The sequence below is a fragment of the Hemiscyllium ocellatum genome, chromosome 2 (assembly GCF_020745735.1).
Source record: "Hemiscyllium ocellatum isolate sHemOce1 chromosome 2, sHemOce1.pat.X.cur, whole genome shotgun sequence".
In the NCBI taxonomy this organism is placed as follows: Eukaryota; Metazoa; Chordata; class Chondrichthyes; order Orectolobiformes; family Hemiscylliidae; genus Hemiscyllium; species Hemiscyllium ocellatum.
In genome coordinates this window covers 114,105,268-114,121,736 of record NC_083402.1, presented here as the reverse complement: position 1 = coordinate 114,121,736, position 16,469 = coordinate 114,105,268, and the positions used below count along the sequence as shown (strand labels likewise).

Here is a 16,469-nt window from a genome sequence, read left to right as displayed (position 1 = left end):
CTTATCGTATGTTGAGGTTGTCACAGAGTTGTATGGCACAGAAACCAAACCTTTGGTCCAACATGTCCATGCCTACCAGAATTACTAAATTAATCTAGTCCCAGTTGTCGGAATTTGGTCCATATCTCTCTAAACTATTACTATTCATAGACCCATCCAGGTGCATTTTAAATGATGTGATTGTACTCGTCTCCACCACTTCGTCTGGCAGCTCATTATACACGTGCACAACCCTCTGTGTGGAAAGGTTGCCTGTTAGGTGCCTTTTAAATCTTTCTCCTCTCATCTTAAACCAATGCTGTCTTGTTTAGGACTCCCCCACTGTGGGGAAAACACCTTGTCTATTCACCCTATACATACTCCTCATGACTTTGTAAACTACACAACCTAATTTATAAATTTCTACAAAGTGGCCCCTTAGCTTCTGACACATTAGGGAAAATAACCCCAGACTATTCAGCCTCTCCTTCTAGCTCAAACCCTGGCAATATCCTTGTGAATCTTTTCTGAACCTGTTCATTTCACAACATCCTTCCTGCAGCAGGGAGACCAGAATTGCATGCAGTATTCCAAAAGTGGCCTAATCAATCTCCTGTACAGCTGCAACATGACCTCCCAGTTCCAATACTCAATGCTCTGACCATAAAGGCAAGCTTACTAAATGCCTTATTCACTATCCTGTCTACCTGCAACTTCACTTTCAAGGAATGATAAACTTGCACTCCACAGTCTCTTTGTTCAGTAACACTCCTCGAACCTAACCATTAGGTGTATAAGTCCTGCCCTAATTTACCTTTCCAAAATGCAGCACCTCAAATTTATCTAAATTAAATTCCATCTGCCATTTCTTGGCCCATTGGCCCTTTTAATCGAAATCCCATTGTACTCAGAGGTAACCTCATTCGCTGTTTACTACACCACCAGCTTTATGTCATCTGTAAATGTGCTAGCCATACCTCCTATATGCACATGTAAATGATGAAAAGCAATGGTCACAGGCCTTCTGTCTGAAAAACAATCCGGCACCACCACCCTCTCTCTTCTTTCTTTTGGAGCTAGATCTGTATCCAAATAATTAGTTCTCTATGTACTCCATATAATCTAACCTTGCTACATGAGGATCCTTGTCAAACACCTTACTGAAGTCCTTATAGATCATATCCATCACTCTGCCCTCTTTGTCACTTCTTCAAAAAACATATTCAAGTTAGTGAATACAATTTCCCATGCACAAAGCCATGTTGACTATCCCTAATCAGTCCTTGCCTATCCCAATACATGTAACTCCTGTCCCTCAGGATTTCCTCCAACAACTTGCCAAACACCGATGTCAGGCTTACCGATCTACAGTTCCATAGCTTTTCCTTACCATTTTTCGTAAATAATGGCACCACTTTGGTCCACCTCCAGTCTTCCGGCACCTCACCTGTGATTATCGATGATCCAAATACCTCCGCAATCATTTCCCTAGCTTCTCACAAAGTTGGAAGGTATACCTGATCTGGTCCTGGAGATTTATCCACCTTTATGCATTTTAAGAATCCAGCACCGCCTCCTCCGTAATATGGACATTTTTCAAGGTGTCACTATTTATTTCCCCAAGTTCTCCATCTTTCTTATCCTTCTGCACAGTAGACACCCTTGCAAAAGACTTTTATTTTGTGACTTTTGATGCAATTACTGTGGGCTCATTCAATAGGCATACACATGATCTTAACACAAAGTATGAGATGACCTCTTGGAAACTAAGCACAGGTAAATCTGGAATGACTCAAATCACAAAACTAAGTAATACAAAATGTGTTGTTATAAAAGTGTTGTACCATGGTTTACAAACCATTCTGTCCCAGTTCTGTGGCTTTTAAGATAAATAGTTTTTAGTTATTCAAGAAACTCCTCTATTTCTTGGCTGTGAAGTTATGTCAACTATTTTATAGTTTGCACATAAACTACAAATTGCTTTGATCATCATGCTGATAATCCAATGCAATCCATTTAACAGTTTTTCTGAAAGGGAAGGTATAATCAAAATTCCCCAGTTAGATTTTTGTCTTGACTTAGCTCTGCAACATATTGTTCTGTAAAACACTTGAATGAATGTTTATCTCTCATGTTTTAAGTTTAAAAATTTGCAGCAGACGTTTTGCAATAAAGTAATTCCCATGTTGTACAATTCTGCATTTCGGTGTGGCATTTTGACTTTTGTCACACTGAAGTATAGTGGTATATTGTCAAGATTTTGCATCCTTGGCATTTATGATAGTCAAGTTGAAGAGACAATACAATAAAATGCACACAAAGTCTGATGCATAAGTTTGCATTTCTGTTTCACCTTTATGTGTGATTGACTTTATGGTCTGAAGGCTGTATTCCAGGCAGCAAAGGAGGTTTCTCAATCCATTGAATTTTGTTTTGAAAATTGAGTGCGCTGATTTTCTGCAGTATGTACAAACAAGACTACATATTACCTTTTGTGTGGTTTGCATTTTTGGCTTGGGAAAGAGAGATCTTCAACAGTTCATAATGCTTTCAGACTCTTTTCCTACAGCCAAGTTGTTAAGCCAGTCTTGGTATCAGCCATTTATGTAGAATCAGAGCTGCTTGCTGGATCTTTTACTGGAATTTATTTATGTGTAAACTCAAGTTTTAAACCTTCTGGTACAGTTTTACTTTAATGCACTATTGCTTTGACCTTGTGATAGGGATGCGTTATTCGAGCAGAAAGTGAGGACTGCAGATATTGGAGTGTGTGGTGCTGGAAAAGCGCAGCAGGTCAGGCAGCATCTGAGGAGCAGGCAAATCGACGTTTTGGGCATAAACCCTTCATCAGGAATGATTGCTTGTGGGTCAGGGGGCTGAGAGATAAATGGGAGGGAGGGTAGGGTTGGGGGGGAAGGTAGATGGGTTATTCTAGGTTAGAGTGGTGCTGGAAATGCACAGCAGGTCAGGCTGCATCCAAGGAGCAGGAAAATCGACGTTCGGGCAGGAGTTCTTTATCAGAAATTCCTGACAAAGGGCTCTTGCCTGAAACTTCAATTTTCCTGTTCCTCGGATGTTGCCAGACCTGCTGTGCTTTTCCAGCACCACTGTAATCTTGACTGTAATCTCCAGCATCTGCAGTCCTCACTTTAGCCTAGCTGGGTTGTTCTAGTCATTCTAACTTTTGGTGCATTTAATTGCTGAATTCAAATGATATGATAAAGTGCATCAATACATTGGCTGAAAAGTAACACGTTTATGATATTGGTAACATGCTTCTAATTAATGATAGTTCACTGTTCACTTGTGATATATGAAGTGACCTACGATTCTGTACCCTGACCCTAATGTTTAGTTTCAAAACAACCAGGATTGGTTTCAGAAAGTGTATTTGAACTATTGTCATAACTCCCTGCTCACATATTGGCGTGCACATGATAAAGTATGAGTGTGCTTGTGATATACTGTGTATAAATTGACTTTGAATACAAAACACTGTATGTAGTCTTATTTTTCTGAGGTGGTCATTTTGAGCTGCCATTGCATATAATTATTAGCCAGAATGATGGCTGTTGTAGTTTGCCATTGGCTGGTTAAGATTTCATCTGTGTTTAAGATCCTTTCCTCATGAATGAAAGATTTTCATTTATATAGGGCCTTTCATAACCCCAGAACATTCCAAACTCTTTACAGCCAATCAAATACTTTTGAAGAACATTCACTGTTACTACGTAGGAAATACAGCAGCTAATTTGCATGCAGCCAGCTCTGGAAACAAAACATGTGATGACCAGCCAAGCTCTTTGTTTTTTGAAGTGTTGATTGGGGGATCATTTTTGGCTAGGATGGTTGCTTGGTAATTAGTCAGCAGTGTTTTCTAAAAATTACATTATCAAATGCCTACACCAGTCTACTGCATTACTGACATCTCATTGGGACACTAGCTGCACCATTGTTGAGCTCTGTACGCTGAATGCAGACTTAATGTCTCTTATGGGTTTTCCTACTTTTCCTGAATGTAGTCACTGCTCCCTTGGTATCCAGTGTGTGATTGGAATCTGCTTGGCAACTGTGCAAGCAGTTACCACAGAACCTCCCATCTGACCACATATGGAAGTGATATTAAACCCAATAGTACCAGGATTTTCATCAGGAAGTAGCTCCAAGCTGCATGGTTGAGGTAATTTATGCATTATCCTTGTGCAAATCTGCTGACAGTGACTGGATTGCCTTGATGCAAAACCTGATTGCATAGCTAAGTTACAGCATTTAAAATACTTTTGGACAAGTACACTGATAGGAAATGTTTAGCGGGATATGGGCCAAGCACAGGCAAATAGGATGAGTTCGGTTTAGGAAGTTTGGATGAGTTGGGCTGAAGGGCCTGTTTCCATGATGTATGACTCTATGACACTATGATGGCATTCTTTCAAACATAAGTTGCACTATGTTCTTAAAGGATCAGTGTTGAAACATATTTAAGGAGCTGTTGCAAACCATGTAAAATCATACCTCTCAATCATAGCCACCCAAAAAGCATATTCTGAGTTTTCCAAACTTATTTAACAATTTTATATTGGCAATGCAGTGTGGGAGTTCAAGTGACTTCAGTCAAGTGATTTAAAGCCTTGAATGTTGGTTAAGAAACATCGGTGAAAACTGTGTCCCAGTTGGTCGTATGCTGTTCTGTAAGAATGTTTGAAATATAATGGCTGTCCACCTAAATGACCAGACAAATTTCAATTATTATCTCTGTCCCCTTTTATGTAGGGACAAGAGTAATTTGCCAGCAACTCCAATTCTTTCATCTATATGTCGACTGATTAAATACCATCTAGGAACAGTAGCCAAAGGCTCCTTCATCATCACTTTAGTAAAGATTCCACGACTGATCCTCATGTATATACATAACCAACTTAAAGGCAAGGTAAATGTTGTTTCCAGGATGTGTAAACCTTTAATTTCAGTAGTATATTGGTGTGACTATTCAGGTTTGAAACCTACATTTCTACCGACAGAAGATTTTTTGATGGCTTAATTTTTCTTTGTCCAGGAAAACGCTGTCGCAAAATGCATGCTGAAAGCTTGCATGTGCTGCCTCTGGTGTTTGGAGAAGTGCCTGTTGTATCTGAATAGGGTAAGTGGTCATTCAATTTACACTTTTGGATTTTGCAGTCAGTTAAATTTGCAAACATAAACTGATTTTAATAGTATGTTACTGTGGACAACATGTAGCTTTTATCTGAAATTTAATTGGAAACAAACTACAAATTTGAGTAGATGAATATCCATTATAGTTTTCTGCCCTGTGTCATTATTTGGAGTAGCCTGTCACTACTCTCCAGTAGGATTCAGTACACTTTAACAGCCTTTGCAGCCTAGAGGATATGCTACAACTGGTTTACATTTAGATGACTTCAGTTCCTCTTGATTTAAAAGACTTCGCAACTCACAGCATGAGCCCAACATGAAAACCTGTTCTAATTTACTTCTGTCAACTTGTTAAATTAATTTAGAGTTAATTTATTTTTCTTTACAGTTGAAATATTTTCTTTATCTGCCTGAAACTATTAAATTGGCTTCACATCTTTGAATTAGTTTAGTTTAGGAAATTGAGTTAACTTTGTTTTTTTCCCTCCTCATGAGCTGCCATGGATCTCAGAGAAGCAGCCATGATGCGGTTAAAATTTATATGAGGAGTACTATTCATCTCTAGGTCTTGAGAAGCAGCTATTGCTAGTCATTCACCCTATCACGTTGCCCAGCTTAATACTTTGACTCCATCATTCACTGTTCAACCGATTTGCTCTGGCTTGTGCTTGAGAAGCCGTTGTCTCCTTTCCTGATACTGCAATTACACCGTTGTTCTCTGGCCCTTTGTGGAACTGCATTCCTTGTTGTGCACTCCCATTCTGTTCTGTATACATTTCCCAATATTTTTGTAGCCTATTTACCTAATTGGTTATTTCAATCCTTTGATTTTCTTGATGACCTATTTTAATTTGTCTTTATTCTTTCGAGGGAATTGCTGTCTTAGCCTACATTCTTTGTCTACTTCTAATTGCCCGAATGAAGGTTGTGGTGAACCGACTACTTGAACCACTACAGCCTTTAGTCATGCTAACTTTGCAAATTGTTTTATGTTTTTCATTTTTTACTAGCTCCCTGCTTCTGTTGAAACCCATAATCGAATTCCTTTGCCAAGGACATTGCAGTTTGATTAATGAGCTAAGTTTGTTTGTTTTTCCATCTCTGTTCTCATTTATTCACACACAGTTGCTGCCTTTTGCCTTGCTCCTGCTATGAGATAATGTCTGCTCCACTCCCTTGCTAATTTATTCTCTGACTCCCAACTCTGTCCCCTGTGGCCCATTCAATGAACCAGGCACCTGCTGTCTTTTAAGCTGTGTAACCTTGCTCCCTTGCCTCTGCTTTGGCACATCCATCTACACCAAATATTTTGCTTGACGCTGCTGATAATCCTTCAGTTGGTGCAATGCTTTCTTTATGTCTAAAAGTACAAAGGCCACTAACCCAAGCCCACATGGCATGTGACGTGTTTTGTTTGCAGCTTTGTAAAGATGAAACTATAATAAAGAAAAAGTGAAAAAGAAAAAGATTTCTCTTTTGCAGTGTTTCTGTCAGGCAATAGAAGGGAAAATTAATAAAGTCCATCAAGGGCAATAAAATAATTTTCAATGGGCAATTTATATTTAAGAATAGTCAGTGGAATGTTAGAGCTGCTGATAGGAGAAAATGTTGAACCATTGGTGGAGGCTGAAGGCTAAAGTACATTCTTTACAGCCACTTTCATAGAAATGCTCAATTTTTGTGGACTTGGTCATTCTAATGTCATCGCTAATGCTGCAATGGAACGATTTCAAATTGACAGTGGAATGATTGCTCTGCTGGAGGATTCTATTGTGGAAAGATTGAAAACTTCTTCTCTGGAGCATTTTAATTACCTTTTTGAATGTGTTCTATTTGTTTTGCAGAATGCTTATGTAGCGACAGCCATAAACAGCACCAGCTTCTGCACGTCTGCCAGAGATGCCTTGCTGATCTTGGTGGAGAATGCTTTGAAAGTGGCTGCTATAAACACAGTTGGTGATTTTGTGCTGTTTCTAGGAAAGGTTTGTATTTTAGGTGTGATCATTATCACTTCATGAGGCCTAATTTCATAAAGCAATTAGCCACCATTACCACCACCTCGGGTGATTTAGAATAAGTGCTGGGATAGCCAGCAATGGCTGTGCCCCATTACTAAATAATAAAAATCTTGTTCTCTAGTGACTGCAACATCTTCTACAGTTTTAAACCTGACCCTGCTTTATTAAAATCTTACAAGCCCCAGAAGATTTATTTTCATAATAGCAAATTTTATTCTGTAACCGTGAAAGCTGAAATCACAATTAAATCACAATTTAGGTGATGCAGTGGTGTAGTGGCAATGTTGCTGGGCTAATAATCCAGACCCTAGGCTGATGTTTTGAAGACATGGTTTCATGTTCCATGTGACAGATGGTGACATTTAAATTCAGTTTAAAAGAAATACTGCAATTAAAAGCTAGCCTAATAGTGACCATGTAATAACTGTTGATTTATCATAAAAAATGATTTGGTTCACTCATGCCCTTTAGAGAAGGAAAAGCGCCATCTGTGCATGGTCTGACCTGTATGTGAATCCAGGGCCACATCAATGTGGTTGACTCTTAACTACCCTTTTAGGCAATTATGGAAGGGCAATAAATGCTTGCCAAGCTTGTAATGCCCACATCCTCTGAACAAATGAAAATGTTTCTTAAAGCATTGAAAATAAACTGAGGGCTTAGGATCTCGCTGAAAATGGCAAGTGTAACTGTAAAGTGAGATAACTTAGGTTGTGATTATGCAGCAGCAAGTTTGAGTCTTAAACAAAATCTATAAATTGCAGAGAAGAAAAGAGCATTGTCGAAGGTAAGGAGTTTTGAGACCCAAATCAAACTGCATTATAGTGTGGATATAAAGAGTAGATCATTAGAATGTGGAGGGTTCTGGTTGTAATACAAGACACAAAGTGTAGGAATGCAATTTTGTTATTTCCTTGTCAGCTGATTTTGTACCATTGTCCTATGAAGAGACTTCCTGTAAATTTGCATTTTCTGGGTGACATTTATGTTTTATCGCAGAGCTGTTGGGTGCAGCCTTATGAGTAAGCTTATAAGTAGTTGATAGACTTCCAGACAGGAAGTACTCTGCAGACATTGGAAAATCAATTAAGTAGGAATTAAATTGCGTAAGTACATGTTAGTCAAGTTAAAAATAACAGCCACTGAAAGAGTTGCCATACTTAATGCATGTATTGCTGGCAAGTTTTGAAACCAGTGAACTAATATATTTACTGTAAAAATGCAGATTATAGTTGGAACATATTGCTACGTTTCAGGAACCCAAACTAATTTAAATTGTATTGTGATTTTATATTTATCGACCAATTTATGCACACGGGACTGGAGTTAATAGTATGGTATGGATTGAGAATTGGTTGACAAACCAAAAACAGAATACCACTGTAAACCCATTGACTCCCACAGTTACCTGGACTGTACATCCTCGCACCCTGTTTCCTGTAAAGAACCCATTCCATCCTCCGAGATGTCCACCCTCTTCCTCAACCAAGGATTCCCAAGCACCGTTGTTGACTGGGCCCTCAACCGGGTGTGACCCATCTCCTGCACTTCCACCCTCACCCCTTCTCTTCCCTCAACAGCAATAGGTTTCCCCTTGACTTTACCTACCATCCAACCAGCATCCACATCCAGAAGATCTTCAGCTGTCCTTTCTGCCACCTCCAGTGAGATGCCACCACCAGACGCATATTTCCCTCCCCTCCCTTATCTGCCTTCTGCAGGGACCATTCCCTCCGGGACACCCTGGTCCATTCTTCCTTCACTTGCAATACCCCTCCACACCCCAATGGCACCTTCCCCTGCATCTACCAAAGGTGTAACACCTGCCCATTAACCTCCTCTCTTTTCAGTATCGAGGGTCTAAACATATCTTCTAGGTGAAGGACCACTTTACCTGCACTTTACACAACCTAGTTGACTGCATTTGCTGCTCACAATGTGGTCTCCTCTACATTGGGGAAATGAAGCGTAAACTGGGTGACTACTTTGCAGAATCTCTATGTTCTGCCTGCAAAAAAGACCCTGTGCTTCCATCTGCCACTTTTTAATACACCACCCTGTTCCTTGGCCAACACCTCTGTCTCAGGCCTGCTGCAGTGCTCCAACGAAGCTCAGCACAAGCTGGAAGGACAGCACCTCATTTTCCATTTCTGGACCCTGCAGCCCTCAGACTCAATATTGAGTTCATTAATTTTAGGGCCTGAATTTCCCCATGTCCTCGTCCCTTACCATATACACCAGGCCTTGTTATCTGCATATAAAATGACATTTTCCTAGCTACCATCAGTTCTGAGGAAGGGTCACCAGACCTGAAATGTTAACTTTGATTTCTCTTCACAGAAATTGCCAGACCTGCTGAGCTTTTCCAGAAACTTTTTTTTTGTCAACAAATGGATCTTTTATGTGATGACAGGCACTAATTAGTGGTGTTCCTTGACGATCAGTGCTTGGGCCCCAGCTATTCACAATATATGTAAGTGACTTGGAGGAGGAAACCAAATGCAATATTTTCAAGTCTACTAATGCTAATGCATAATTCAAACCACTTTTTTATATGAGGAGGATGCAAGGAGGCGTTAGGGCAGTCTAGAGAAGTGAATGTGTGTGTCGTGGCATGCCAGCTGCAGTCTCATGTAGATAAATGTGAAGTTATACACTTTGGTGTGAAATTCAGAAAGGCAGTGTGTTATGTAAATGGTGGTATATTGGGAGATGTGGACGTACAATGGAAAGTAAACAGACAGGTGCAGCAAGCAGTTAGGAAGATAAACAGTATATTGACCTTAACTGCAAGTGAATTTAAGTTCTGAAGTTGGGATGCCTTTCTGCAGCTATACAGGGCCTTGGTAAGACCGAATCTGGACTGCTGTATGCAGCTTTGCTCTCCCTGCCTGAGAGATGATAAACCTGCCATAGACGGAGTGCAGCAAAAATTTACTCGGCGGATATTTGGAATGGTAGGACTATCAAATGAAGAGAGATTGGCTCAACTGGGTCTGTATTCACTAGAGTTTGGAAGAAAGAGCGGGCACCTGATTTAAATGTAAAAAAAAATCCACTAGGGATGGACAGCCTAGATACAAGAAAGATGTTTCCTCTGGCTGGGGAGTCTAGAACCAGGGGTCACAGTGTTAAGATATGGTGTCGACCGTTTAGGTTTAGAGATGAGGAAGCATTTCTCTCAGGAGGTTGGCGGCCTGTTGAATTCACTGCTACAGACACTGTGGAGGCTGGATCACTGAGCATATTGAAGAAAAAGAGAAAACTTCAATATCTGACACTTTCAAGGGGTAGAGAGAAAAATAGGGAATGTGACATTGAGATAGGGGATCAGCCATGATCACATTGAATGGCAGAGCAGGCTCAAAGGGCTGAATGGCCTACTCCTGCTCCTAGTTTCTGTGGAGTTATGATGGTCTGCTTTATTCATCCCTCTCCACCTAGGAAAGTGATACAAAATGTCTATGCCTATTTGCGGTATCGTGGCCTGTGGAGTAAATTTATCCTTCATGTTTTCCTTCCTTGGATTTGATGACTTCACCATGGTTTGCACAATACAGCCGTTAAGGAAATGAGTTATGGTCAGGCAACATTGAGGATTAAATTTTGCATGCTGATTGGGAGCAAAGCATTTCAGTGCTCACAAGTCGCTGGTTGACTTTGATGTTTTTCTATAAGGTCAGATGAGAAGATTAATGGACATTACTTTGCATTGTGGAGCATATGACAGTCATTTAGAATGTTAATGCAAAAAGAGCTAAATGTACTTGAAAGAAGAAAAGACCGTAATGTTGTAACAAATACAGAAACTGCTGGAGAAACTCAGCAAGTCCAGCAGCAACTGTGGATAGGAAGCAGAGTTAACATTTTGAGCCCAGTGATCGTTCTTCAGAACGTGAATACTATCACTATTTGAAAAGAAAATTCACTCTCATTAATGCTAATGTGGAGTATTTTCTAAAAGGGTTTACGGAAGATAATTTTTAGTCTTCTCATTGTTACAAACATTAATATTGAAAATCACCTTTATCCATTTTGATTCCTCTCATCTCAAAATAGGCGTTGTTCTCTTGGGAATTGTGGGGCTTAATTGGCAGCACATTGCCTCAGTGAGACATAGCAGCTACCATCTTTTTGCAATCTTATGCTTGGTTCTGCTTCATGATATGGGGTCTTGAGTTTATAGCACTGTTACCAGAGAAATAATGCAACTTTCTTGAATTGACTATGTTCACCAGAAATTATTGAGAATCTTAACTTTTTTTAAAAAATGTATTCATTTGTGGGATGTGGGCATCTCTGGCTGCCAGCATTTTATACCTAAACTGAATTGCCCTTGAGAAAGTGGTGTGGAACTGTCTGCTTGAACTGCTGCAGTCCACCTGTTGTGGGTTGACCCACAACACTATTTAAGGAGGGAATACAACTATGTCAGTCTTGACGAGTCTGTAAGACAGCTCTCCCAATTTTGGCATTAGCCCCCAGCTGTTAGTGAGGAGGACTTTGCAGGGTCAACAGGGCTGTTTCTACTATTGTCTTTCAAGTGCCTAGACCAGTGCCAGGTGATCTGTCCAGTTTCATTTCTTTAAGACCTTGTATGGATTGTTACAACTGAACAGTTTGCTAGCGAGGCCATTTCAAAAGGCAATTGAAAGTCAACCGTATTACTGTGGGTCTGGAGTCTCACGTAGGTCACACCAGGTGACGATGGCAGATTTCATTCCCTGTTTCCAGAGGTGTATCAATGAACCAGATGGGTTCCAATAATTGGCAATGTTTTTGTAATTATCAATAGACTCTTAATTCAAGTTTTATTTTTACTGAATTCAAAACCCACCACCTGCCAGAGCAATAGCTGAGTTTCTGGGTGAATAATCTAACCATTGTACCACTCAGTCATCGCCACATCCAACTGAAGGATGATGAGGTAACATAGGCATCAGTCGAGGATTCGGTAACTTTAACTTCACTCAGATGCAACATAAACTGAGATTTAATAATCTCTTTAAACCGTAACCATTAGCATTTTTGAAATGGGCATTAATTTTGTAATTACATCTAAAGAGCCACTTAATTTGATACATGATATCTGTGGCTGATTATTCGCATTAAAAAAAATGTTTTGTCACTCTTGCAGCTATTTTATTGAGCAACTTGTGCCCCATCTATAGATTTATGTGTTTTGCAAAAGAATTTTGGAGATTTTATTTGCCTTAACTGTGGGTCAGCAACTGTGCATATGCAACATTATGGAGCATGCAGAAAAAAAGAAAAGTTTTTTCAAATCATTCATTGGGTATGGAAATTTCTGACTGGGTCAGTAATTATTGCCCAACATGAATTGTCCTGCAGAAGGTGGCGGTGAATTGCCTGCTTGAACTTCTGTAGTTCATTGTGGGTCTGTGGGGGAGATGGTGGGGATGTATAGTAGGGCAGGGAGCCCAATGCTCTTTCAGGCAGAGAATTTCAACAGTTCAACCCAGCAATAGTAAACAAACAGCAAAATAATTTCCAATCAGGATGGCGTGTGACTAGGAGGGGAACTTGCAGGCATTGATGTTCTCATGTGTGTGCTGCTCTTGTCCTTTGGGTGATAGAGGTCACTGGTTTGGAAGGTACAGTCTGAGGAGCCTTTGTGAGTTGTTGCAGTTAGTCTTGTAGATGGCACACACTGCTGCCAGGGAATGAATATAGAATGTCGCAGGAGGGTTACCAATCAAATGGATTGCTTTGTCTTGGATGATTTTGAGCTTCCTGAGTGTTATTTGAGCTGCTGTCATGCAGGTAAGTGGGGAACATTCCACCATACTCCTGATTTGTGCCTTGTAGATCATGCAGAGGATTTGAAGAGAATAGAGGTGAGTTACTCACTGCAGAGTTTTCAGCCTCTGCCCTGCTTTTCTATATAGTTAAAGCAGTTCTGATTTGGTCAGTGGTAGCTCCCAGGATTTTGATGGTGGGGGGTGGTAATGTCTGTGAATGTCAAGAGTGACAGTTAGATTCTGTCTTGTTGGAGTTCATAGTCCTCTGGCACATTTGTGCCGAGAAAGTAAGTTGTCAGTTATCGAAACTTAATAAAATGTCTGATCTCATTAAATAACATATCATGCTTTTTCTTTCACTTTTCAGGTGCTTATAGTGTTAATCACAGGGTTTATTGGGATCGTGCTGCTCAATCACCAACGTGATTACACTGTGTGGGTGCTACCACTCATCATTATTTGCCTATTTGCCTTCTTTGTGTCACACTGCTTCTTGACCACGTATGAGATGGTGGTGGATGTTCTTTTCCTCTGCTTTGCTGTTGACTCCAAACAAAATGATGGGACTCCTGGACGCGAGTATTACATGGATAAAAGTTTAATGGTAAGTAACGGAGAATCCTTTAGAATTTAAAGGAAATAATTTACCAATGGGTTAATTTGGCAGTAAACTGGGAAAAATTATTGGTGGGATAAGATCAGGATCTTGCTGTTTGGTGGGATATCATGGACATGTGCCTGTTATGTGCCAACCAGTATGTAGATCTTGATATGTCACAGAGTCATAGAGATGTACAGCTTGGAAACAGACCCTTTGGTCTAACGTGCCCATGCCGACCAGATATCCCAACCCAATCTAGTCCCTGCCAGCACCCGGCCCATATTCCTCCAAGTCCTTCCTATTCATATATCCATCCAAATGGGTATCTTAAATGTTGCAACTGTACCAGCCTCCACCACATCCTCTGGCAGCTCATTCCATGCACGTACCACCCTCTGCGTGAAAAAGTTGCCCCTTAGGTCTCTATTATATTGTTCCCCTCTCACCCTAAACCTATGCCGTCTAGTTCTGGACTCCCCGACCCCAGGGAAAAGACTTTGTCTATTTATCCCTATCCATGCCCCTCATAATTTTGTAAACCTCTATAAGGTCACCCCTCAGCCTCCGACACTCCAGGGAAAACAGGACCCAGCCTGTTCAGCCTCTCCCTATAGCTCAAATCCTCCAACCCTGGCAACATCCTTTTAAATCTTTTCTGAACCCTTTCAAGTTTCACAACATGTTTCCGAGAGGAAGGAGACCAGAATTGCACGCAATATTCCAACAGTGGCCTAACCAATGTCCTGTACAGCTGCAACATGACCTCCCAATTCCTGTCCTCAATACACTGACCAATAAAGGAAAACATACCAAATGCCTTCTTCACTATCTTATCTACCTACGACTCCACTTTCAAGGAGCTACGAACCTGCACTCCAAGATCTTTTTGTTCAGCAACACTCCCTAGGACCTTACCTTTTAAGTGCATAAGTCCTGCTAAGATTTGCTTTCCCAAAATGCAGCGCTTCGCATTTATCTGAATTAAACTCCATCTGCCACTTCTTAGCCCATTGGCCCATCTGATCCAGATCCTGTTGTAATCTGAGGTAACCCTGTTTGCTGTCCACTACACCTCGAATTTTGGTGTCATCTGCAAACTTACTAACTGTACCTCTTATGCTCGCATCCAAATAATTTATGTAAATGACAAGAAGTAGAGGACCCAGCACCGATCCTTGTGGCACTCCACTGGTCACAGACCTCCAATTTGAAAAACAGCCCTCCACCACCACCCTCTGTCTTATACCTTTGAGCCAGTTCTGTATCCAAATGGCTAGTTCTCCCTGTATTCCATGAGATCTAACCTTGCTAATCAGTCTCCCAGTGGGAACCTTGTCGAACGCCTTACTGAAATCAATATAGATCACATTTACTGCTCTGCCCTCATCAATCTTCTTTGTTACTCCTTCAAAAAACTCAATCAAGTTTGTGAGACATGATTTCCCATGCACAAAGCCATGTTGACTATCCCTAATCAGTCTTTGCCTTTCCAAATACATGTACATCTTGTCCCTCAGGATTTCCTCTAACAACTTGCCCACCGCTGAGGTCAGGCTCACCGGTCTATAGTTCCCTGGCTTGTCTTTACCGCCCTTCTTAAATAGTAGCACCACGTTTGCCAACCTCCAGTCTTCTGGCACCTCACCTGTGACTATCGATGATACAAATATCTCAGCAAGAGGCCCAGCAATCACTTCTCTAGCTTCCCACAGAGTTCTCGGGTACACCTGATCAGGTTCTGTGGATTTATCCACGTTTAACCGTTTCAAGACGTCCAGCACTTTCTCCTCTGTAATCTGGCCATTTTGCAAGATGGCACCATCTATTTCCCTACAGTCTAGGCTGCCAGTCCTGCCCATCCCTGAGCCATGTTTCTGTATTTGCTATGATATCCCAGTCCGATGTTTCTAACCATGCCCTGAGTTCATCAGCCTTCCCTGTTAGGCCCCTTGCATTGAAATAAATGCAGTTTAATTTATTAGTCCTACCTTGTCCTTGCCTGTCTTGACTGTTTGAATCACTTCTATTCTCAGCTGTACCCGTCTCAGATCGATCTCTTTCCTCACTATCTCCTTGGGTCCAAGCCCCCCCACCTTAGTAGTTTAAATCCTCCCAAGCAGTTCTAGCAAACTTCCCTGCCAGTATATTAGTCCCCTTCCAATCCGCCCTTCTTGTAAAGGTCACTTCTACCCCAAAAGAGATTCCAATGATCCAAACATGTGAATCCTTCTCCCATACACCAGCTCCTCAGCCATGCATTAATCTGCTCTATCCTTCTACTCCTGCCCTCATTAGCTCGTAGCACTGGGAGTAATCCAGATATTACTACCCTTAAGGACCTCCTTTTTAAATTTCTGCGTAATCTCCCTGTAGAATCTCATTCTTTTCCCTTCCTATGTCATTGGTTCCAATGTGGACAATGACCTCCTGCTGGCCCCTCTCCCCCGTGAGAACATTCTGCACCCTCTCTGAGACATCCTTCATTCTGGGACCAGGGAAACAACACACCATTCTACTTTTTCTCTGCTGGCCACAGAAACGTCTGTCTGTACCTTGGACTACAGAATCCCCTAACACAATTGATCTCTTGGAAGCCGATGTACCCCTCGTTGCATTAGAGCCGGTCTCAATACCAGAAACTTGGCTGTTCGTGCTACATTCCCCTGAGAATCCCATCACATTTTCCAAAACAGCATGCCTGTTTGAAATGGGTATATCTACAAAAGACTCCCGCACTAGCTCCCTATCTCTCTTATCCTCCCTGGAGTTAACCCATCTATGTGACTGTATCTGTGACTTTCCCCCCTTCCTATAACTGCCATCCATCACATACTGTTGCTGTTGCAAATTCCTCATCGCTTCTATCTGTCTCTCCAACCGATCCACTCGATCTGATAAGATTTGCATCAAACAGCATTTATGGCAGATATAATCCACAGTAACCCTTCAACTCTCTTT

At 41.1% G+C, this 16,469-nt stretch overlaps 1 protein-coding gene across 1 annotated transcript in view; it reads left to right on the top strand.

The window, feature by feature from the left end:
• LOC132824554 (choline transporter-like protein 1) overlaps positions 1-16,469 on the top strand; it is a 74,041-nt gene that overhangs the window by 50,379 nt on the left and 7,193 nt on the right. Inside the window, exons 12-15 of the mRNA XM_060839180.1 lie at positions 4,750-4,906; positions 5,033-5,116; positions 6,975-7,112; positions 13,278-13,514. Coding sequence (XP_060695163.1) covers positions 4,750-4,906; positions 5,033-5,116; positions 6,975-7,112; positions 13,278-13,514 — 616 coding nt within the window. The remainder of the gene's footprint in view (positions 1-4,749; positions 4,907-5,032; positions 5,117-6,974; positions 7,113-13,277; positions 13,515-16,469) is intronic.